Here is a 24362-nt window from a genome sequence, read left to right on the forward strand (position 1 = left end):
GTGCAGAAAGCTGTGGAAAATGGTGAAGAGCACCAAAAGAAAGTGGAAGGTGGAGAAACATCGAAATGGAAAATGAGGAAAGCGGGTAAATTGGAGGGGAAAAAGCAAAAAGAATATGGGCAGAGGGAGGTCAGAAAACAGTGGGGATGGCTGTGATGTGCCAGCAGAGGAGCTGCACCAAGATGACTGAGGTTCTCCCTGGCTGTTGGCCTCGGGGGCCTCCCTGCTGCTGGATGGGTTGCTGGGTCCACCGGCCAGCTCGTGGTGAGTCTGAGTGCACACCAGAGCTATGCGTCTTGCTGGCTTTCATCCTTCCCGGGCTTCATTCACTCTCCGGTTGAGCCATGCCAGACCACAGGTACACAACAGACCAGATGGCCTCAGCCAGGAACAGGATGGTCGACAGCTAACAGTGCGGCTGGACGGCCAAGAGAGAACCCGGTGCACAGTTCCACAGCACCCAGGTGCTTCCGGTGTGAGCCTGCAGTGTGCAGGGGCCGTGGTGGGATTGCTGCTGGGGAAGCTGGACTGAACTGCTCCGTGTCCCTGAGCAGCTCCTATGGCTGCTTGATAGTGAAGGGACTGTTCTGCAGCACTGAATTCGCTGAAAGGGACTTGGACACACATGGCCCCAGCGCCAGCAGCTCTGGATTACGGGACGCCCCAGTGAATCAAAGCTGATGGCTCCTGGCTTTTGAGGTCTTTCAAGGGAAAATAGAAGCACATAGTCATGGGGAAGAGGGAGAGCAGAGGAAAGAAGCAATTACAAGGGACGGCGCAGGGTGGGCAGTGGTGATAGAAAGAGAGCTGCATGGCAAACCCCAGCCCGGCCCTTGCACAGCAGATGCAAGGCCTGAGGACAGCGGGTGTCTGTAGAGGCTACAGAGCTTCTCCCTCTTGCCCTTGTGTTTCCTGGTCCAGCAGAGCAACTGCCCTCTTCCCCCTTGCCTTTCTCTCTCTCCAAAAAAAATTACACACACATGGGCTGAAGAAACAGGACTTTATCTTTGAGGAAAGCAGAGCAAGGAGGGGAAGTGGTAGAACACTAATGGGCCAGGATGTGCTTAGAGTTGTCGAGCTGTCCTGTGCTGCGGGAGACACCAGCCATGGCCCAGACCTTCCAGCACACTTGCGTGTCTGCGGTGCGCAGCCCCACGGCACTGGCACAGCTGTGGCAGTGCTGCTCAAAAAGAGTCACCTCCTGGCAGACGGGTGACACCTCTGCCATGCTCTCTGGAGCCAGTGACCCAGTGCTCCAAAGCTGAACCTTGGTGGCGACCGCTCCCGGGCAGTTCTCAGGTCCAGCACGGTCTGTGTCACCAGGCAACGGACGGAGGGTTCAGCATCAGCTTCCAGGGGCTGGAGGGCTGAGACAGAAAAGATCACAGCACATAACAGACTCCCACAGTTGCAGACCTCCCTGATATCCCGCCCAGACAGGGCCTGTCCCACCCAGCTCTTCCCAGGCTGGGCAGGCAGCACCTGGGACAAAGGGATCAGCTGCAAGTTGCTGGTCAGGAATACCCCGGGTGACCCACAAATACTCACCTCCTCTCCCCCAAAGAGGCAGACCACACCTGCCTGGCTTATGGCAGGGCCAGCAACTGGAGCTCCCTTCCTGGGCTCCCTCCTCCTCCCTGCCAGGGCCTCCTGCCACAGCTGCTCTCTCTCACCATTGCAGATCTGCTCCACCTTCTCCTTCCTCTGCTTCATTTGTTTCCCCATGAGCCCTAGGCAAACACCTCCTGTCAGCCCTCATACTCCCCACCAAGACCCCAGCAGCACAGCTCCCATCTGGCCTTGCCAGCCTGCCCACTCATCCTCCTCCCCTTGTGCAAGGCTGGCCTCAGCGTGGTCCCCGGGGTGCAGGATGCAGGCATGCTGTGAGGCACTGCAGAACCTCCTCTCAGCCCACCTGCACAGTCAGGGATGCGACTGGGGTAGTGGCTCACCAAGGAACCTCACGGCTGCCTCCTGCAAGGATGCCTCAGGCTTCTCCAAGTATGGCAGGCTCTGCTGCAGATATTGCTCCGCTCTGCTCCTGTCCCTCAGCACCTGGAGACACCGCAAGGTCGTGGGTTGGCACCTAGACTCCCTGGGGAGTCAGGCTTGACCCTCCTCCCACCACTGGCCTCCTCTTCCTTCCTCCTCATGACCCCCGGTGGCCTAGGGATGCTGAGATCACCCCGCAAGCCTTCTGACAAGGACAGCCAAGCCAGGGGCACCTTCAGCATCCCAGGGGGGACAGCAAGGGCAGAGGGGCCTGGAGCAGAGCCCGAGGCGGCTGGGGCTCTGGGCTGCAGCAGTGGGTGAGGGGCACAGCTGTGTGCCCTGCACACTGGGCAGCGGGGCAGGCTTCGTCCGGTCATGGACCGGGACTTTGGCCTTGTCCTTACCAGGTACTCCCCAATCTTCCATATCTCCCCTGTCCTGGCCAGTTGCTTGAGCTCCTCCCACTTGAGGAGCTGTGCAGCACTGACAAGGGCTTTCTGAGCGGCCTGCAGAGCAGCAGAGACCGGCAGATGCCACCATAGCCAGGACAAGACACCCTGCCTCCCCCTCATCTTGGCCAGCCTTGGAGCATGTCCCAGCCCACAGAGGGGCTTAGGACCAGGGCTGCCCCTCCCTGCTGAAGGCAGCGGCATCTCTGCCTTGTCCTTGGCGACTCAGCAAATTGGACCTCCCGCTCACATGCACTCAAAGGCACACTTGTCAGCAGCCCCTGCCATGGTGCTCAGGCCTCCCCCAGGTCATGTCAGCATCCCTTCCCCAAAGCACTGCTCCATACCTGGGCCGCTCTCTGGTTCTGCTCACTCACGTGCAGGAACAGTGGGACCAGGCTCCTCTGCACAGGCTGCTTCATCCTCTGCTTGTTCTTCCCCACCACAATCTCCATCAGGTCCTTGAAGAGCAGCATGGAGAGCTCTCGCACTGTGCTGCAGCTCTGTGAGGAAGGAAGGAGAGCAGCGGAGGCCTCAGCAACGACTCCAGGAGCCAGGCATGAGAAGAAGGTTTTCCTTTGCAAGGCCACGTCTTCTGCAGGCACAACTGTTCTCCTCCCTGGCCAGGGCTCCGAGCTGGGGACAAGCCTCTGCACAGGCAGCACAACTGTGGCAGGAGGTGCCAATACACTGCCCAGTGGGCACACGTGCAGAAGGACACACAGCATCCAGAGCCACGTCTACAGACCCACCCACACGCCAGAGAGCCCCTGGCTCTCCCACCAGCCTTACGTCATCAAAGCGTGGCAGAAGCCTCTCCGCCAGCTGCAGAGCGATGGGGTTGGAGCCCTTCTGGTCCAGGTAGCTGAGGATGTTTCTCAGCAACAGCAAGCTTCCTGCACGCACGTCCCTGCGGGCATCCTGCAGCCACTCCACCATGTCTGGGAGCAGGCTCTGCATTTTCCTTGCCTGTGGCAAAGACACAACTTCCTTTTGTGAAGCAAGGCCAGAGCCCCCTGGCCACGAGTGCTCTGGGGGCTGATTTCCCATCAGGGCTCAGGGGCCATGGCCAGGGCTCTGCACACAGCCACGGCTTGGGCACAGAGGCTGCAGTGCAGGGCAGAGATCTCCAAGGGGCCTCCGAGCACACTAGGGCTTCTCTAGGGAGCAAGGCTCCTGCCTCCAGGACCAGCAGCAGCCGACTTGCATTAGCCCAACCCTGTGATCTGCCTCATTGTCCCTCTCCCAGCAGGGCTCTGGCCGCAGCGTTCTCACAATGGAGGCCATCTGGAAGTGGCTTGTTGCTGCTTGGCTGGGATCTCTGCCTGGCAAAGCGGAGCTCTTCCCGAGGGCCATTGGTGCCTTTCTGCCTGTGCAGCACAGCCCAGGGGCTGCCATGAAAGACTTGGGGCACATCAGGAGGGCAGCAGGGACGTGGGAGCAGCTAGCACACCTCCTGAGGGCCAGGCCACTCTGTGACCCAGCACCACCTGCCAAGCCCCAGCCTGCCACCATGCCTTCACCCAGCTGCCCCCCTGCTCACCATCTCGGGCCTCTTCAGCAGGCTCAGGAGGCCTCTGAATGCCAGTCTGCGCAGCTCCAGGCCCTCAGTCTGCATGTAGCGCCAGAGCAGCGGCAGCGCGGCATCGTCCGTCTCGGCAAGGTCAAGGCCGTCCAGCAGCTGAAATGCACACAGCACTGACGGACTGGCAGAGCCACCAGCACTGCCTGCAGCCTGCAGCCCTGCGTCCCACCCACCATTCAGGCCAAGGGCACCAGCCCCTGACACGGCTCACGCCATGGGCAGGGGCCACTATGGAGACACCCGCAGGCCCTGCTCCCAGCCCTGGGCCTCTCAGCACACTGCACGCACTGCTCGCCTCCGCCCCACGGCCTGGGAGCCCTCTGCAGCCTCTTGTCCTCAGCCCTTGGAGGAGCACTTGAACCCAGAGAGCTGTCGCAAAGGAGGCCCAAAAGGCAAGTGCTTGCGAGCGGTCGCCCAGCAGAAACGAGCCAAGGCCAGGGCTGCTAACAAGAGCGCGTGCATTGCCCCAGCTCCATTCACCAACGTCACCCACCAGGCACGCGCACAATGCAAGCAGAGAGCACTCAGCGGCACCTCCAGAGAGGCACCGCTTGCCATGAGGCTCACCTCCACAAAAAAAGCCATGGCGGGCCTCTGGCGAAACTGGTCCTCCTCGCTCAGCAGCCTTGACAGCTGGTGGAAGATCCAGCGACACAGGTGTCTAGGAGCTCTCCTCATGGCTCTGGCAGAAGGAAGAAGGCACTGTTGGTCCTCAGCTGAGCAGGCAAACCTGCTCTGGGCCTGCTTGGCCCCTCAACCACTTCCCCCCAGCACACTGAAGGCAGCTCAAGGCAGTGCTTGGCACGCAGCCACGGCAGCCAGAAGCATGTGCTCCTGCAGGGCCGCTCTTTCCCCACCACACCTTGCCATCAGAAAGCCAGGCTCAGTCACCATTATGTTCCTCTGGGTGGGAGACTGGAGAAACACCCTTCCTACCTGCAGGTCATGGCCTTCCCACACATGCCGTGTCCTCACCCCTTGGCATTCCTCTGCCCCGGGGGCCTTCCAGGTCCTTCTGCCCAGCTTTCACCTTTCCTGGGGCTCGGCTTTGGCTGCCACTGCAGCCAGACCCTCCCCAATCCTCTCTGTGATGGGAGCCCAGGCCCCACCGGAGGGTACTCCGGAGCTTTGGGAAGGCACCACTCCTGCGAGGGACCTTCTCGCACTACTCCTAACACCAACTACTCCCCCAACAGCTCTCAAAGCTGGGCAGTAGTGGGTCAGGGAGCTCCCATGGCCATTTTGCTGTGTGAGCCCTTGCCACAAGTGGGGAGGCTGCAGCCCCTTTCTTGGAGAGCTCGCCCCCACCCCCCCACCCACAAGGAAGGACATTGTGTGGGGCACCCCAAATCCACGGAAGAGGTGCTGGGGGACAGCAGGGCGTAAAGGGCTCTACCTGGCCAGCACGGACACTCCCTTCTGAGATGTCTCTGCACGCAGAAACAGCTCCCAGCCGCCATTCTTCTCCACAGCCAGGGCTACGTGCCGATAGCCAGCGCAGTGGAAGAGACCCTTCATGGCCTCCATGGCACATCTGCATACAGAGCAAAGCCCAGGTAACACTGGCAGCCTGGGCCTGCCTCCGACTCCAAGGCCGAGACAGGAGGAGTGGGATTGAGCACCTGACGTGGCTGGGGGCATGGGACCCATCCCGCTGGCATTCCCTCAGGAAGATGTTTGCTTCCTGGCGGGTGAACTCTGCTGTGAAGACTATCTGAAAGAGCAGCGCCAGGAAGAGCTGGGGGAAGAAGGCCTTCAACACCTGTGGGCTCCTGGATGATCACGTGCAGTGCTCTTGTTGCCTGCGGAAAACACCCAGGGACACCTCTCACTCCTGAGCGCTCCCTGCCATTCTCCCTGAACCCTCGAGCTGGGAGCCTCACGCACAGCCTCATGCCATGGACAATGCAGATGGAGGGCTTGGACTTGCTGCCTGACCAAGGCCAATGCCTGCAGGCTCTTTGGCCTCAACTCCTGTCCGTACACAAGGAGCCTTCCTGCGTGAGAGACCCTAGGGGGTGCAGGGACAAGGGGAGATGGAGATTTCCAGGCCATGGCCAGCCTGAGTGTTTGTGTGCAGAGCAGCGCTCGGCAGCCCTGTGCGCTGGCAATGGGAGGCCTGGTGCTGGGCATGTTGTATCCCCATGCAGGGGAGGTGCCTGCCTGGGGGCACACAGGCAAGGCAGAGGGGGCCCACAGAGCCAGGCGACAGCCAGGGGACCAACGAGGCCTCGTCCCGTAACACACAGCCAGGGGAAGGATGCAGCTGTTGTCCCTCTCGGAGGTGGACTGCTTGCGCAGTGGCCGTTGCTCCAGCAAGCTCAGCAGCTCCTGCAGCACGTCTTTTGCAACTGCGGGCTTATCCAGCAGCACCTTCCACATGGTTGTGGCGATGCTGCAGGCCCAGAGCGCTCTGTCAGTGGCACTTCCTCGGCCACAGTGCCAGAGCCTGGGCATGCCCTGGAGCTCCCTGGACGTCCAGCAACCCTGACCCTGCCCACCCCCTCCTCACTGGGAGCCCTAAAGGGGGCCTGCCCATGCAGGCTGGACAGGACCAGGCTGAAGTGCCTTGTGGGGAAGGCAGGGAGCATGGCCGCTGCCTGCTGAAAGCAGGCTCTATTGCTCAGCTCTGCCTTCTGCAGAGCTACCTGATGCATGGGGACTGGGCAGTGGTGGCACAGACAGAGGACCCTGCCCCGCAGGCGTGTCCTGGGAGTCTCCTTGGGTCTGGCCCCCTTTGTGCCCTTCTCCCCATCTGCAATGAGCCCTCGAGCCTGACGGGCCCCATACCTGTTGCAGAGCGGGGAGCAGTAGAGCAGGCTCACGGTCACCTCGTCAGGGTTCGAGCAGCACAGCTGTCAAAGGATGTTGTTCAGGGTGACCCGGGCCGACAGCTCCCTGATGTACCTAAGGCTCCTGTAGAGGCACCTCATGATCCGTGGCACCTGGAAGACCCATGGGTGAGAGTGGGGCTGCTACCAGAGAGCAGCCATTACCCCACTTCCCACTGACATCCCCTTCCTTCTCCATGGCTCCCAGTGCTCCTTGCTGCCTTCCAAGGCTCTTGGGTGTCCCAGACCCCTGGCTCTGGCGAGGTAAGACCACATCCCAGAGGGCTCCTGCCCCCCACACACCACCTGCAGCCTGCTTACATCTTCCAGTGAAGAAACAGCGCCCACCACAAACATGTTCAGCATGTGAGTAGCCACCACCGTGCTGTAGTTGCTGCAGTTCCTCATGCCCTCGATGGCTGTGACAATGACGTCTATGCCCTCGGAGGGCTGAAGGTTTTTCACAAACAGCTTATGGGAGAATGGAGGTGAGGGAAGAAATGTCACGCTCTGTGCCACATTAATGGTGCTTAGCTGAGCAGTGGACGTGGCTCGGGAGAGGGGGGCGGGGTAATGCTGGCACTGTGGTCCCAGCAGAGCCAGGGGCAGCTGTTGGGTTGTGCAGCGGCACCGTGGGGCACGTGGCCACAGGGCCATCAGGGCAAGGGAGGATGGTTGCGGTCAGGGTCACAGTGCACTGGCTCTACAGGCAAGCACAGCTTGACGGTGGCCCTCAAGGCTACACCTGCTGCTGGGACTCTTGCAGTGAAGCCCCTGCCCACTCCCCACTCAGGCACAGTGGAAGTGGCACCGGGGGAGAGCTGGGCTGCTACCAGAGTGCAGCTTTACACAAGGGGCCACTGAGAGCTGCTTCCCTCTCCACCACGCGCCCTGCCCACTCTGCATGCACTGCGATACCCCCTCAGCCCAGCTCATTAGGCAGCCCTCTGCTCATCCAAGTCCCATGATGACCCCATGGCCAAGAGTCCCAGCACGGGAGGTGCTCCTCACATTCATGATGACACTGAGCTTGCTGGTCCATGACACGCAGAGCTCGTCGTCAGCTTCCCACTCCTTTGGGTTCTCCGCATGCCCTTGATTATCCTGCAACGGCTCGCTGCCTGAGCAGGAGCAGAAAAAGAGAGCAGTCAGGAGGAGTGAAGGAGCCTTGGAGGGGGCAGACTGATGGCCTCAGGGAGAAAGCAGCCTGGCAGAGGAGAAGAGCATGCCAGTAACGTCTGGGGAGCAGGATTCCCCGGGAGGCTGGGGGCCCCTTGCAGGGGACAGAAGGGGCAACTGCTTTGAAGGCTACCAAAGGCCTGGGGGGGGGGGTTCAATGGGACTTTGTGGTGTGAAGCACCTCAGGATCCCTAGTGCGAGCAGGGGTTGCTGAGCATTTTCCACAGCAGGGCAGTCCAGCACAGGCACTAACATCCTGCTGCCCTACTGCTCCATCAGCCCTCTTTACTGCTCCTGTGTCGCACGGAGCAGAGTGGCCGAGGCAGGCTGATGCCCTCCCTGGCCTTGCCAGGCTCTCCAGCTCCACAAGGATGCAGCCCACCACAGCTTCTCTTACATTTTCGTTGCACCACAAATCTGAAGAGGCAATGAAGAGCGTCCAAAGCCCCACGGCTGGTCTCTGCATCCTCATAGGCGCAGCAAAGGATGAGATGCCCCACCAGCTGTCCCACTATGGGGACAGAGACCCTTCCGTAGCCGCTGGGGCTCTCCTCAACTCCTCCAAAGAGGTGCCAGACCTGCGGAACGGGCGGTACAGCTAGAAGGACTGATGGCAGGCAGTCGCCACCAAAGCCCTGAAGCCAAGAGTCTGCCCAGGCATGCATGCCAGGTGAGTCAAAGCTCCGGAGGGCCCTGCAGGCCTGGCCTCCCAAAGCAGCAAGGCAGCACTGCCACACCTCGCCTCACATCGTGCTCCCTGCACACTCCTGCCCCGCACAGAGCTGGGGCACAGCTGGGGCCTCAGAAAAAAACGCCTGCAGAGAGAAGCTCATGGCAAGAGGAACAAAGAGCTTTTGCCTCAGGGCAGGGCCTTGCTGAGCGCTTTGACCTCTGGCCAGGCTTCCCTCAGAGGCACCCCGGAGCTGAAGGCTGCTCTGGTCTGCAGGCAAGGGGCAAAGGGGTGGCTGGGAGGCGCCTGCCTCCTTACCTCCAGCGAGGAATATTTGGACAGCACATTGCTCAGCCTCCGAATCCTCCCCACGGCCCTCTCACGCACAGCTGCTCTCTCCGAGTTGGTGAAGGGCAACAGGAGCTGGGAGGACAAAGGCTACTGGTCTGCCTGGGGAGCTGACACCTGCTCCAGCAGAAGCAGCTCTCCTCAGCCCCTGGCTGCACTGATAGTTCATGAAGGCAGGTAACCGCACACCCCCTGCACAGGCACCCTTCCCACACACCCCCTCCAGAACATCGCCCTGCGTGCAGAACATTCCCTGGCGGTCTGCTTGGGGAGGTTGGGCTATGGCCTCCTGGCCTGGCAAAAGAACCAGCCTTCTCAGCTGGGCTGCCCTTGCACGATGGGCAGGTCCTAGCAGGGCCCTGCACCATTCAGAGCTGGAAAGCAAAGGACAAGGGACGGGGGGCGGGCAGGGGGATCGCAGCAGTAGCTGCCGTCTATGTGGTGCTGAGAGAAAAAGGATGCAATTCCTCCCACATCTTTGGTGCAGGAAAGGCTTTAAGGGCAGAGTTGGCCCTGGAGTGCAGCAGGCAAGGCTTTCTCATGACCTAGGAGTCGTCTCTGGAAGCAGAAGGGACTTGGGCTGCAGCCAGCGCACCCCAGGATCAGTGCACATGAGACTCCCGGTCACCTAAGGGAGGTGGGCTCCCTCCCTGCACTCTGCAGCCTCCACATGGCACTGAGATAGGAAATGGCCACCTGAGGGTATCGCTTCCCCCTGAGCTGAGGAACAGTCCCTGTGAAGCCCACTCTTTGCAAATGCCACACCTGCAAGATATTCTGCAGCTCCAGGAGGCTGGAAGTGGCAGAATTGAGCACCAGCACCTCCAGCATGTTATCCATGCTGTCCAGGGTCTGCAAGGAGCACAGAGGGTTGTGACACTCTTTCACCGCTCCCTGGCACACACCAGCCTCTGGGCTTTGCCCGTGGCCACACCCAGAGGAAGGAGTAGAAGGGAGGAGGGTGGGAAAGCAAAGCTGAGATCAGGCCCTGCCTGTGATCTTGCAGGCGTCTCTCAGCACAGGCCGGGCAGGGGCAAGAGCAGAGGGGCTGACAGGCTCCCCGTCGCTCGCCCAGTGCATACCTTGGAATAGAGGCAGGTGTCCAGGTTCTTCATGTCTTCTTCGGTGGGAAGCAAGAAGACACTCCTGAAGCAGGTGTGCAGGAGGATGCTCTTTTTGCCCTCCAGAACCAGCTCCACGACACTGCAAAGAGAGAGAGGCGCTTGCTCAACACTGCCGCTGGCAGCACTGCCTTGATGCCCTGGCAAGGTGGATGTGGACCTCTGGGGCAGGAGTCGTCGGGCTGGTCCGACGCTGCCACACGCAGCCCTGCGTGTGTTGGGGGGGTGTACTCCTTCCTTCCATGACACTGCTCCTGGGACAGAGGACAGTCCTTCTTGGTAGGCCTCACGCTTCCTCAACCATCTGCCTCCCCTTCTCTGGTGAAGGCCAAGGTGCCCTGGGCAGCTGCAGGTAGCCCTGTGCCCTCCCATCTGCCCTGAGGACAAATCCGGGGCCGGGGAGAGCAGAGGCCCAGCGGGCAGAACCACCAGCCTCCCTCCACGATGGGGGGACACCTCCCAGGCAGGCACGGTGCCATCAGGACCATGCTCTGGAGAGGTCTGGGCCAAACCAGGGGCTGATGTACGTACCTCATCACCGTGAGAGCAAGCATGGCTTGCTGACGCACTGCTGTGCCCAGCTGCTCCATCGGCTCCTCCTCCAGCAGCACCTGGAGAGCACAACCGGGATGCCACACCGAAAGTGCCACCACCCAGGGCCAGCACTCCCAGCAGCACTCTGTGAGGCTAGCAGAGGCCTGAGGCCCCCATCCCTGCACTGCAGCCCACAATGACCCCCCCTCTGAGGTCTCAGCTCGCAGGGCTTCTCAAGGCCACCCGGATGCCCAGCTCTTTGCCAATGCCTATCTGCCCCAGTCCTCCCAGTGCCCAAGTCCTCTCCAAAGAGCTGCGCTTGTGCCCAGCTGCCCTTGAGCCCGTACTCACAGCTGCTGCATGGGCCCTCACCTTGATATGCTCGGCCAGGTCGTACGTGCAGCAGAAAACATCCAGGCCCCACGACAAGGCCTTGGAGCTGCTGCCTCGGCAGAGGGTGCAGATGCACTCCAGGAACTTGAGCTTCTGCACCTCTTCCTGACGCACGGGGAAGAGAGACGGAGTGAGCGTGAAGGGCAGGGGAAAGAGCAGCAGGAGCAGAGCAGCGAGGGGGCTGCAGCGGTGCGCGTGTCCCCTGGCCGGGAGCAGCTCTGCACAGCCAGCAGCCCCCCTGCAGCCTGGCAGCAGAGCTGGCGCGACCCACATGGAGACTCAGGCCCAGCCCGGCCGGACGTGGCTGCAGCTACCTTCTGTGTGCCGCTCACAAAGGCCTGGATGAACTCCAGGGCTTCCTCATCCTCTCTTGACAGGTCCGACCAGCTGCAGATGGAAAACTTGGCCCCTGCAAAAGCCAGAGAGCCAGGAGGCCTGGAGACACTGAGCACACCGAGCTCGGCCTCCGTGCCACCGCCCCGGGCACCCCAGTGCCAGCGTGCAGGCAGACGGGAGTCCTGCGCAGAGCAGGACGCGCTCCCCGGCCCCGGCCCGGCCCAGCCCCGCGCGGCCCCTCACTCACTGCTCCACGGGCTCCGTGACGCCTGGGCCCTGCAGAACTCGGAGGACGCCTGGGGAGAGCTGCTGCCCTGGGGAGTCCCGTCCCGCTCCTGGGGTGCCTGGGGACTGCGCGGGCGACCGCCCTCCTTCTCCCAGGCCGCCCGGGGGTGGCTGGGGGGTCTCTCCTCCATCCTGCGGGGCAGAGCAGAGGCCAGAGGGGGAGAGTTTTTAAGGCAGAGCCGGGCAGGTCCCCGCAGGGGTGGTGGCGGCGCTGCGGCATCCCCTCGCCCGCCTTGGCCCTGGCGCCAGCTCTCCTGCCCCACAGCCCCTTCCGCAAGGCTCTGCCCCACCACGGCCGAGGGCCCCCGTGGCCCCGCCACGCTGCCCAGCCCCAGCCCAGCCCCGTGGCTCCCACCCGGCACAGGAGGTGGGAAGGCCTCGGGAAACGCCTCGGCTCCGCGGGGCTGCCAGGGCGGCAGGGAAAGTCGCGGCTGCGCTCAGCGGCTCCTGCCTGAGCCCCGCGCGCTCCTGGCCCCAGGGCCCGAGCGCCGCCGCCCCGCGGAGGACAGAGCTGCCGGAGGCAGCGGGAGGAAGCTCCAGGGGCAGCGCGGGGCTGCGCACGGCCACCTCCCTCCCGCTTCAGCCCCGACGGACCAGGCGCTGCAGCCACTCACCTACCGGGCACCAACCGCTAACCCCAAGCCCTGCTCCTGAACCAGCCCCGGCCCCGACTCCAACCCCTCAGCCCAAACCCCACCGCTGAGCCAAGACACACACCTCTCACCCCCTTCCCTGGCGCTCACCTCACCCCCACCCTCAGCCCCAGCATCACCACGCCAACCTTCCCCCTGGCCCTCACCTCCAGCCATCACCCAGTCCCCCACAAAGCTCGCCAGCGCTCACCACAAGCACCAGCACCCCGAAGCACCGCAGCAGAACCTCCCCCCAATCCTCCCCCCGGCCCCCACCCAGTACAGCCACCCCCCGTCCCCGGCTGCACCCGCAACACCAACCCCCAAGCAGAAACCCCAAGGAGCAGCCTCGACCCTAACTGCTAACACAACCCCCTTCCCCGCTAGCCCCACCCACGCACTCACCACCCAACCTGCCACCCCTCGGCCCACGCGCACTGGGCTCCCGCCGACCCCGGGAGGCAGCGGAAGCGCAGGGACTGGGAGGGGCTGGAGCAGCCACGCTTGGCAGGGACCTGGGGAGCTGGTCTGGTCCAGCCCTGCGGATCAAGCAGGGTCCCCTGGAGCAGGCTGCCCTGGAGCAGGAGGGGCCAGTCTGGAGTCTCTCCCGGAGCGGAGACTCCGCAGCCTCTCGGGGAACCTCTGCCCGCCTTCGGCCCCTTCACAGTGAACAAGCGATCTCCTGCGCTCCGGCGGAATTTCCTGCTCCGCCATCCTGTGCCGCTGCCTCTCCTGCTCCCTCTGCGCACAGCAGGCCGCTCCCGCGCGGCCGCGGGGCAGAGGCCCCTGCCGCCCCCCACCCGCCCACGGGCCTGGCCCGGGCAAGCCCTGGCCCAGGCGCAGGAGGCGGCGGGCAGGGGGCGCTGCGCCCCGCCGGCCCCGCGCCTGGCAGCAGGGACAGCCCCGCCGGGGCGCGCCATTGGGCGGCCGGCACGTCGCTCAGGGCACAGCCCGCCCCCCAGGCCCCCATTGGCTCGCAGCCTCCCCTCGCGAGCTGATTGGCCAGGCGCGGGCGGCAGCCCTGAGGGCGGGCAGGCTCGGTGCCGCCCTGAGGCCGGCGCAGCCGCCCCGTGCCCGGCCCCGCCACCGCCGCCGCCGCCCTGCTCCGCCCGCGGAGCCCCCGCAGCTCTCGGCCCTTCCCCGCTCGCGCCCAGCCCTCGCCCCCTGCCCCAGCCCCGCAGCCCTCGCCCGCAGCCCCACGCCTCCCCCACAGCCACCCCCACCAGCGCCGCTCCCCGGGAACCCCGAGCAGAGCCGCAGCCCTGCCTGGAGCCTCCCCGACCCCAGCCCTCCACGGGGAGCTCCGACCCGGAGTCCGGGCCGCACCAGCCACGCCATCTGGATTCAAGAAGTCGTTTTCCCCACACGCTCCTGACCAACTTCAGAGACAGTTTCGCTTTCTTCTCTGCCTCAGCCAAACTGTGAAATGCAGCGTTAAACTCGGAGCAGGTGGAAGTGGTTATTTCCAGAGCCTGGGACTTCAGGCTGGCAGCGTGCTTCCATACCACCGAAACGCCTTGACTGCGTGCTCCGTGGCAGGAGCGTCTCCGTTACCAAGCTCCGATGAAACAACGCAACAAAACACGAAAACGTGCTGCACAGAATCACAGCTCTGCCAGGTCCTTCCTAGGAACATCTGCAGGAGCTGCTCAGTCCAAACAGAAACCACAGCTCTCTTCTTTTAAGAAATGCAGGCTACAAACAGCCACTCGCTCTGCACAGTGCTCCCCCAAATGCAGGCAGTATTATCCCACCGGTAATCTGTTCCCCTGTCTCTACTGGATAGATTTTTGCCCTCTGGAACTCTGCGGGAGACGCTGAAGGCACCAAGTTCACCAGACGTGACGTGCTCACGATGGGCAAGACCTGGGTGTCTCCTCTTGCAGGGACATGGGGTGTTACCTTCTCACCGGAGGCACACTGACAACTGCAACAGATACCCCAAACCTGTCTCAAACAGCTTCTGCCTTTTGCTGTTGCCCATGGCACAACCCGGGTATTGAAGCTCGGTCACAGCCTCTCTTTAAAACTACACTTAGCGGACGAGTGCCGCCTGCAGCAGCACGAGGTCAGGGACTGGCAGTGGGTAATCAAGTCACACTAACCCTAAGATGGAAACTTAATCTAAATGTAACTCTATGTAGTAATGGCAGAGTGAGAGGGGTACTACAGCCACGTAAGGCAACGCTGTCGTTGCAGTGTGACCTCTGCTTTGGACCAAATCCGCACACAGGGGCCTGGGTCAGAGGCCGTTTTTTCTGTGGTTGCTGGTCAGTGCTGCCAGCACTGCAGCTGCAGTGGACATTGGTGATTGGTGTGGGACAGCAGGAGCTGTGACTGGAAGGGGTCTTTGGACAGGCAAGGGACAGAAAGGAAGGGACAGGAAAACACGGTGCCATCGCAGAAACTGGTGCCATGCCACAGAGCTCCCCAGGAGCTGACACCCGACTGCTGGGCCGCAGTGCTCCTCAGCTGGAGCACTCTGCCTGCAGCCCGTCCTCCCAGAGCTGGGATGGTGTCTCAAAGCAATTCCCTGGCAGTGAGTGAAAGCGATAGTGTCAGAGACCTGATGCAGTGGTTTGCAGAGAAGGGTGTGCAGAAGGGGCCGGCAGCTCGGAGCTGTGGTGGGGCCCGGCGGGGGCGGGGCCAGCGGGCCCAGGGGCGGGGCCATGGACACACAGGCCCCGCCCCCATCTGCAGCAGTGACACCTCCCATGCTGTGACCCCTCCCACCCCAAGCTCCTCCATTGGCTCCTGTGGGGTGGGGCGGGGCCTCCTGGGGCGGGACCTGGGAGAGAGGGGCAGGAGGGGGCAGCAGTGAGCATGCGCTGTGCAGGGGCGGGGTGGGCAGGGCAGCCAAGGGGTGGGGCCCCGAGGGTCAGGAGGGGCAGGGCAGGGTGGAGCATGCGCACTGGGGCTGGGGAGGCGGCTGAGGGGCGGGGCGGGCCGGGGCAGCCTGGACCCTGCGGGCGGGGAGGGGGCGAGAGGCGGCTGCTGCCGCGGGGCAGCGTCTCCCTCTCTGGGGCCGCCCGGAGCCTTTAGCCGCAGTGCTGGGAGCTGCCGCACCGGCTGCGGGGCTGAGGGCTGGGCAGAGCGAGCGGCCGTGCGCACGGGGGCGGCAGTAGCCGCTGCGGCCTGGCCGTGTGCCAGCAGCGGGTGGGCAAGGCCCGGCCCGGCCTGGGCCATCTCCGGCCCCCAGGACCCCCTGGCTCTTGCGCCCCTTCTCCTGGTGGCCCTGCGGCTTGGAGCTGCCTGCATGACCATTTCTCAGCACCGTCCCCGCTGCTAGAGCAGGGCACGGGCCCAGCACTGCTGTGCATGGGCAGAGCGTGGGCGAAGGCACTTTCAGAGCTGCCTCGCAGACCTGCTGGTCTCTCCATGGACTTCGGAGTCTGGGACTCCTGTCCAGCCTGGGCAGCTCCTTCTCCCTTCCCCACACCCCACGGGCAGGGACCTGAAAGCAGAGACTCGGGGAAGCGCCTTGCCTTTGGTGTCGTCCCTGCCGGAGCTTCCTCCTGAGATGCCCCAGGCAGTGTCCTGGGGGCAAGCGGGAGCTCTGAGCAGCCCTGCCCCACGCAGCCCCCTGTGCGTGGGGAACAGCCCTGCCCTGCCGGGGCCGCTCCTTCGCCCAGTGCTTCCCCAGCCCCTGTTCACCCTGCTTGTAGGTATCCCTGGACATCGCCTGGAGAAGGCTGGGTTGTGCCTTGTGTCTGCTGGGACACCGATGCTGGCGAGGTGTGACTGAAGTGTCAGCTTGAAGTGTGTCTCTGGCTGAAAGCTGAGCTGGAGGATGCGGGTGTTTTCTGTCATCGTGAGCTTTACCTTCTGCAATACCAGTGTGTGCTGAATGCAAATGCATTTTTAGAGGAAGGGGTCTGCATTTAACATGCACCCCCCACTGCTTTGTGTGTGACCTGAGTAGCATATGCACAGCAGCTCTTCTGTGTGTTCTGTAAAAGGGGGAGTCAAGGATATCAGTTATGTTGTAAGAAGGTTTTCTGCTCCTGACTGAAAAGGGAGGTTGTCCAGTAGGGTTGGTTACGGCTGGGCTTGGGAGCATAGCAGTGGAAAGGGAACGATTTTGTTGAAGAAACACCAAAGTATCCTTACTGTGTCTCCTGTTCTTTGGGAAAGGAAATGGAAAAGCAAGAAAACCCCTGCTTTCAGTGTCTGCTCCTGAAGCAGAAGTTTTCACAAGCCTTCCTCTTTGTCATATCTGATCTAAGAGTTTGGCTCTTGCCTTCTGCTTTGTTTGGGAAGTGTGCAGCTGAGAATGGAAGAGCCAGTTGCTGAGTCCTGCTTGAGCAGCAGGTTCTTTCCTACTGTGTGTGTATGAGTTGCTTCCAAAGAGTGGCTCTGCAGCTGGCGGAGGGGCTTCTGCCACGCTTTGAAGACGTAAGGCTGGTGGGAGAGGCAGGGGCTCTCTGGCGTGTGGGTGCGTCTGTAGACGTGGCTCTGGATGCTGTGTGTCCTTCTGCACGTGTGCCCACTGGCCAGTGTATTGGCACCTCCTGCCACAGTTGTGCTGCCTCTGCAGAGGCTTGTCCCCAGCTCCGAGCCCTGGCCAGGGAGGGGGACAGTTGTGCCTGCAGAAGACGAGGCCTTGCAAAGGAAAACCTTCTTCTCATGCCTGGCTCCTGGAGTCGTTGCTGAGGCCTCCGCTGCTCTCCTTCCTTCCTCACAGAGCTGCAGCACAGTGCGAGAGCTCTCCATGCTGCTCTTCAAGGACCTGATGGAGATTGTGGTGGGGAAGAACAAGCAGAGGATGAAGCAGCGCGTGCGGAGGAGCCTGGTGCCACTCTTCCTGCACATGAGCGAGCAGAACCAGAGAGCGGCCCAGGTATGGAGCAGTGCTTTGGGGAAGGGATGCTGACATGACCTGGGGGAGGCCTGAGCACCATGGCAGGGGCTGCTGACAAGTGTGCCTCTGAGTGCATGTGAGCGGGAGGTCCAATTTGCTAAGTGGCCAAGGACAAGGCAGAGGTGCTGCTTCAGCAGGGAGGGGCAGCCCTGGTCCTAAGCCCCACTGTGGGCTGGGGCATGCTCCAAGGCTGGCCAAGATGAGGGGGAGGCAGGGTGTCTTGTCCTGGCTGTGGTGGCATCTGCCGGTCTCTGCTGCTCTGCAGGCCGCTCAGAAAGCCCTTGTCAGCGCTGCACAGCTCCTCAAGTGGGAGGAGCTCAAGCAACTGGCCAGGACAGGGGAGACATGGAAGATTGGGGAGTACCTGGTAAGGACAAGGCCAAAGTCCCGGGGCCCTGACCGGACGAAGCCTGCCCCGCTGCCCAGTGTGCAGGGCACACAGCTGTGCCCCTCACCCACTGCTGCAGCCCAGAGCCCCGGCCGCCTCGGGCTCTGCTCCAGGTCCCTCTGCCCTTGCTGTCCCCCCTGGGATGCTGAAGGAGCCCCTGGCTTGGCTGTCCTTGTCAGAAGGCTTGGGGGGGATCTCAGAGGAGGCCGGTCGTGGGAGGAGGGTCAAGCCTGACTCCCCAGGGAGTCTCGGTGCCAACCCATGGCCTTGTGGTGTCTCCAGGTGCTGAGGGACAGGAGCAGAGCGGAGCAATACCTGCACCAGAGCCTGCCATACTTGGAGAAGCCTGAGGCATCCTTGCGGGAGGCATCCGTGAGGTTCCTTGGTGAGCCACTACCCCAGTCGCATCCCTGACCGTGCAGGTGGGCTGAGAGGAGGTTCTGCAGTGCCTCACAGCATGCCTGCATCCTGCACCCCGGGGACCACGCTGAGGCCAGCCTTGCACAAGGGGAAGAGGATGAGTGGGCAGGCTGGCAAGGCCAGATGGGAGCTGTGCTGCTGGGGTCTTGGTGGTGAGGGCTGACAGGAGGTGTTTGCCTAGGGCTCATGGGGCAGGAAATGAAGCAGAGGAAGGAGAAGGTGGAGCAGATCTGCATTGGCGAGTGAGATCAGCTGTGGCAGGAGGCCCTGGCAGGGAGGAGGAGGGAGCCCAGGAAGGGAGCTCCAGTTGCTGGCCCTGCCATAAGCCAGGCAGGTGTGGTCTGCCTCTTTGGGGGAGAGGAGGTGAGTATTTGTGGGTCACCTGGGGTATTGCTGAGCAGCAACTTGCAGCAGGTCCCTTTGTCCCAGGTGCTGCCTGCCCAGCCTGGGAAGGGCTGGGTGGGACGGGCCCTGTTTGGGCAGGATATCAGGGAGGTCTGCAACTGTGGGAGTCTGTTATGTGCTGTGATCTTTTCTGTCTCAGCCCTCCAGCCCCTGGAAGCTGATGCTGAACCCTCCGTCCGTTGCCTGGTGACACAGACCGTGCTGGACCTGAGAACTCCCCGGGAGCGGTCGCCACCAAGGTTCAGCTTTGGAGCACTGGGTCACTGGCTCCAGAGAGCATGGCAGAGGTGTCACCCTTCTGCCAGGAGGTGACTCTGTTTGAGCAGCACGGCCACAGCTGTGCCAATGCCGTGGGGCTGCACGCCGCAGACACGCAAGTGTGCTGGAAGGTCTGGGCCATGGCTGGTGTCTCCCGCAGCACAGGACAGCTCGACAGCTCTAAGCGCATCCTGTCCCATTAGTGTTCTACCACTTCTTCCCCTTGCTCTGCTTTCCTCAAATTTAAAGTCCTGTTTCTTTAGCCCATGTGTGTGTAATTTTTTTTGGAGCGAGAGAAAGGCAAGGGGGAAGAGGGCAGTTGCTCTGCTGGACCAGGAAACACAAGGGCAAGAGGGAGAAGCTCTGCAGCCTCTACAGACACCCGCTGTCCTCAGGCCTTGCATCTGCTGTGCAAGGGCCGGGCTGGGGTTTGCCATGCAGCTCTCTTTCTATCACCACTGCCCACCCTGCGCCGTCCCTGGGAATTGCTTCTTTCCTCTGCTCTCCCTCTTCCCCATGACTATGTGCTTCTATTTTCCCTTGAAAGACCTCAAAAGCCAGAAGCCATCAGCTTCACTGGGGCGCCCTGTAATCCAGAGCTGCTGGCGCTGGGGCCATGCATGACCAAGTCCCTTTCAGCGAATTCAGTGCTGCAGAACAGTCCGTTCACTATCAACCAGCCATAGGAGCTGCTCAGGGACACGGAGCAGTTCAGTCCAGCTTCCCCAGCCGCAATCCCACCACGGCCCCTGCACACTGCAGGCTCACACCGGAAGCACCTGGGTGCTGTGGAACTGTGCACCGGGTTCTCTCTTGGCCGTCCAGCCGCACTGTTAGCTGTTGACCATCCTGTTCCTGGCTGAGGCCATCTGGTCTGTTGTGTACCTGTGGTCTGGCATGGCTCGACCGGAGGGTGAATGAAGCCCGGGAAGGATGAAAGCCAGCAAGACGCATAGCTCTGGTGTGCACTCAGACTCACCACGAGCTGGCCGGTGGACCCAGCAACCCATCCAGCAGCAGGGAGGCCCCCGAGGCCAACAGCCAGGGAGAACCTCAATCATCTTGGTGCAGCTCCTCTGCTGGCACATCACAGCCATCCCCACTGTTTTCTGACCTCCATCTGCCCGTATTCTTTTTGCTTTTTCCCCTCCAATTTACCCGCTTTCCTCATTTTCCATTTTGATGTTTCTCCATCTTCCACTTTCTTTTGGTGCTCTTCACCATTTTCCACAGCTTTCTGCACTTCTTGCTTTGCACCATCTCTTTTCTGCCGTGCCTGCATCGTCTGTCGCTGCTCTCCCTCCTTTTCTGCCATTTCTACCATTTCTGCTTTCCCCTTTTCCATCTTTTTTCCCCCTTTCAACCTTTTTTGTGTCCTCTTTCTTCCATTCTTTCTCTGGTGTACACTTTTTTTTTCCTTTTTTTTTTTTTTGCATTTCCCACAGTTTTCATATAGAGCTTTTTGCATTTTCCACATTTCTTTCTTTTTTATTTATATTTTTTCCAAAGATTTCTGCTGCTGTTGGACACTTTGGGCAATTTTTTTTTTGGGGGGGGTTGAATTTTCTTGCGTTTTGTCCCATTTGAAGTGTTTTCAGGTTTTCCCTTTTTTTGATTTTCTGCCACTTCTCAGTTTTTCCACTTTTTTTTTTTTTTTTTTTTGCACTTTCTGACATCTCTGGCTTAACCATTTTAACCATTTTTAACCATTTTAAGTGTATTTGGTGTTCCGTTTTCTTCATGTTATCCATCCTTTCTGTTTTCTCCATCTTCTTCTGTGATTTCCACCATTTTCCTTTCCTTTTCGGAATTTTCTGCACTTTAGTCAGTCCCTGGTGCTTTCAGTTGTTCTTTGACTTTTTTTTTTTTTTTTTTTGCCTTTTCTGGTGTTTCTGTTTTCTGCCATTTTTACTCCTCTAAGTCCTTTCCACCATGCTCTGCTTTTTTCAGCCTATTTTCATCAACTCCTTTTTCTACCACCTTCTTATTTTTGCTTTTTTTCAGCAATTCTGTGCATTTTCTTCCTTGTTTTTTTGGTACATTCTCCCCTGCTTTCCACCATTTATTCTCTCTTCCACTCAATTCCACTTGGAGTTTGTGTGTGTGTGTGTGTGTGTGTGTGTGTGTGTGTGTGTGTGTGTGTGTGTGTGTGTGTTGCTTTAGGTGTTTTCCATTATTTTGGAGGCCAGGTTTTGGTACATTTTGCATTTTCTGCCATTTCTTGTGTATTACAATGTTTTCTGAATTTTTCTGTCATGTGCCAGCATCTTTTGCATTTTACCTTCTTTTTTTTGCATTTTTGCCTTTTTTTTTTTTGCGTTTTCAGTCATTATGCTTTCTGCAGTTTTCCAGGTATGTTTTTTTCCATCATTTTCTGCTGTTTTCAACCCTTCTTTTCCCCCGCATTAACCATCTTTCTTGCATTTTCCACTGTCTTCACATTCTTTAGCATTTTCTGCTCTTTTCCTCTGGTTTATGATCATTCCTTCTCTTTTTCATGTGCTTTTCACACTTGTGTTGCTTTTCTTTCCATTCTGTGTCATTGCATCCACCTTTTTTCTGTTTTTTTTTAAATATTTTCTGATCTTCTGTATGCATACTCAGCCTTCAGATGAATATATTGGGCTTTTTTAATCTCTCTTTCTCTTTTACTTCATTTGCTATTGTTTTCTCTCAAGCTCTCTCTACTTTCACTTTTTACATTTTCAACTTTTTGGCATTCTTCTACCGTTTTCTGCTATTTGTGTATTCTCTGCGGGGCTTTTCAGTAGCTTTTATTTTGTGGGAGACATTGTGCTGAAGTTTTTTTATTTTTTTAATGGGATTTCTGGCATTAATTTTGCAGGTGATTTTGTAGTATTTTTGCATTTTCCACCGCTTTGGGGGTTTCATCCCAATTTCCATCATTTTCCCTGTTTTCTGCCTCTTTATGCATTTTTCCATTGCTTCTGCCTAATCTTCCAATATTTTCCACCCCTTCCAATGTTGCTCACCGCTTCCTGCCATTTTCCACAAATTGCTAAACTCACAGAGGTTACGGCTGAAGTACGTAAAGATGGAAATCCTACCGAAACTTGGGACTGGGAATCTTGCACGATTCATGGAGAGAATATGGTCTTCTCTGGTTGGAGTCGTTCGTTCATGATTGAGAGCCGTTGCAATCACTCATTTCCCCTCTTCTGCTCTCATCTGGTGCAAGTCCTGTTTGTGGAGACCTGGGCGATGGACTCCTACTTGCCTCCGTTTCCTGCAGCTGCCTTGGGCTGTTTTCTGCTGCAGCTGGTGAGGTGTGGTGGTACCACCGGTGGTCTCCTTGGGTGAACATCTCCCTGGTCCTTTGCATTTGGAGAGGATGGTCATTGCCGGCAGCTGGTGGCACGGAGAGCCCTGGGGTAGGGCAGGAGCTCTACGGTCCCCGGCTCATCCTTTGGGATCAGCTCCACGGAGCAGCATCTCCTTCAGCCCAAGGATTTCAATGTCCCATCAAATGTCTTGGAAATGCGTTTCTTCTCTTTCTTTCTTTCTTTCTTTCTTTCTTTTCTTTTTTTTTCTTTTTTTTTTTGGAACCAACTCACATTACCTCCAAGCTTCTTCTAGCAGCAGCCATGCCCACCAAGGGCTGCCAAGATGAAACCGCACTCAGCATGCTCACGGTCGCTGAGAGGAGGTCTCCGCTGATCTGCTCGTCTTCATCCCACTGCTTACATGCAAAAAAATCCCCTCGTTTAACTGCAATTTTAAATCCGATATGAAAACACTACAATGCAGCAAAGATTTGAGGAAGTTTCCATGACTCACAGTCCTTAGGATTTAGGAAAAGCACTGGTCTTACGTGAGTAAAAATGATTTATTCCCTTTTTTTTTGTTCCCACCTGCTTAGAGCTTTCCACCAAAGACCAAACACGCGTCGCAGAACGAGCTTTCCCCCACGCTTAAAAAGCAGCCTCTCGCCTAGAGATCAATGTCGCATTTTAGCATTTCGCTAAATCCCCTCTAGATTAAATTAAACCGTGCTCTCCAAAGGGGAAGCGGCTGCCGAGCCCTGCCAGCAGTGACCTAGAGGACGTTTCCTGGATGCGTTGGAAGGATAAAAATGATCCGTTCTCTTTTTGATCGTTGGAAGGCGCCGGTGAGGAGCAGCAAAAGTCAAGATTTCTATGTTTTGGGGTTTTTTTTTAAGTTTTGTTGCTATCGATAAGGTGCCTCTTGGCTGGGAGCACAAGAAGGACCCAGAGCAGCTTCTTGTTCCACGGTTTAAGCAATAGAAACTTGTTGCCGATTCAATATTTTGTTTGACATGATCAACCAGATCCAGCCACGAGTCTCAGTTCTACCACTGCCCCTTGGGGGACCCAGGCGTCCGGGTGCCCCTTCTCACCCCCCGCTCTCCCCCACACAGAGGGGACCCAGGCGTCCGGGGCTCCCACGCTGAACCCCCCCCAACCCCACTCCCCCGGGTGAGCAAGGGGCCCAGGCGTCCGAGGTGCCCAGGAGTCCAGGCAACGCAAGAAGTCCAGGACAACCCAGTTCTCCAAGGGACTCAGGCATCCGGGAGGGTCCCAGGCATCCGGGCATGCCGTCCCGCCCCTCCCCTGCACTCGTACAGAGGACCCAGGTGCTTGTGGCCAGCAGTGCCACACCCTTCCCCCCTCCCCACACCTCCTCGGACGCTGGGCCCCCCGCGAGTCTTCCAATAATTACTTTATTTTAACATCTTTAATTACAGACAGTAAAGTGGGGGCCAGGCCAGGGGGGCAGCTCCTGAGCCAGCACCCCCTAGACGGTCCCCCCTGCCCCTCACCCCTATTGGTGGGGCACCCCCACCCCCCCCAGTGTCCCCCCAGCAGGTGGGGAGGGAATAAATATAATCCAGCGTATTAAAAGCCATCGGGGGAGGGGAGACACCCAGGGGTGGGGGAGGGTGTCACCCCCAGGGGGTGTTGAGACCTCGAGGGGGTGTTGTCATCTCGGGGCGTGGGGTCACATCATGCCCAGCTGCAGCAGGGTTTTGGCGTACATCATGGGTTGATGTTGGGGTGAGGCTGTGGGGGAGAGCGGCATTGGCAAAGAGCGGGGGGTAAATACTGCCCCCCCCCCATGGCAAACAACCATCCCTGGGGCAAATAAACACCCAGATCTGCCTGTCCTAGGGGAAGGGGGAGAAATAGGCTGCTGCCCCCCACCCCGAGTGCTGCAGGTTTGGGGGGGCCTTCTGGAGGGTTGGGGGGTACAAAGGGAGTTTTATGGGCCCTCGTGGGGGTGGTTGGGACTCTAGGGTAGGGGGGAGTTGCGAGATCCTGGGGGAGCTCCAGGGGTTTGGAGGGGGGCTCCTGGGAGGGTTTTGTTGTCCCAAAATCTGGGTTCTGTTACCCGGTGTGCAAGCAACCAATAGACACACAGGGTCGAGATATTTCTTTATTTCATTTCTGCGCAGAGATGGGGGCTAGGTGGTAGATCCACAAAGCTAGCACACCTTCTCCCCCTCTCATTCTTCATTTATACACACTTTCCAGGGAGTATTTTATACAAATCTTTCTATTGGTTACAATTTCACTACCTCAGGTAACCGCTCTGCGCTTGCGCTTTCACATTCTGGCCTTAGGCATGCAATCTCTGCAGGAGCTGGCCCCTAGAGCCCAGGGGCTCCCAGATCGTGCCCTCTGCACGCACAGGGA

At 59.5% G+C, this 24362-nt stretch overlaps 1 protein-coding gene across 1 annotated transcript in view; it reads left to right on the forward strand.

The window, feature by feature from the left end:
• The first annotated feature begins 17120 nt into the window (after positions 1-17120).
• Positions 17121-24362, forward strand: part of LOC134154515 (adenylate cyclase type 10-like) — a 37756-nt gene continuing 30514 nt past the window's right edge. The window contains exons 1-3 of the mRNA XM_062601188.1: positions 17121-17195; positions 17482-17583; positions 18577-18668. Coding sequence (XP_062457172.1) covers positions 17121-17195; positions 17482-17583; positions 18577-18668 — 269 coding nt within the window. The remainder of the gene's footprint in view (positions 17196-17481; positions 17584-18576; positions 18669-24362) is intronic.

The sequence above is a fragment of the Rhea pennata genome, unplaced genomic scaffold (genome assembly GCF_028389875.1).
Source record: "Rhea pennata isolate bPtePen1 unplaced genomic scaffold, bPtePen1.pri scaffold_32, whole genome shotgun sequence".
NCBI lineage: Eukaryota > Metazoa > Chordata > Aves > Rheiformes > Rheidae > Rhea > Rhea pennata.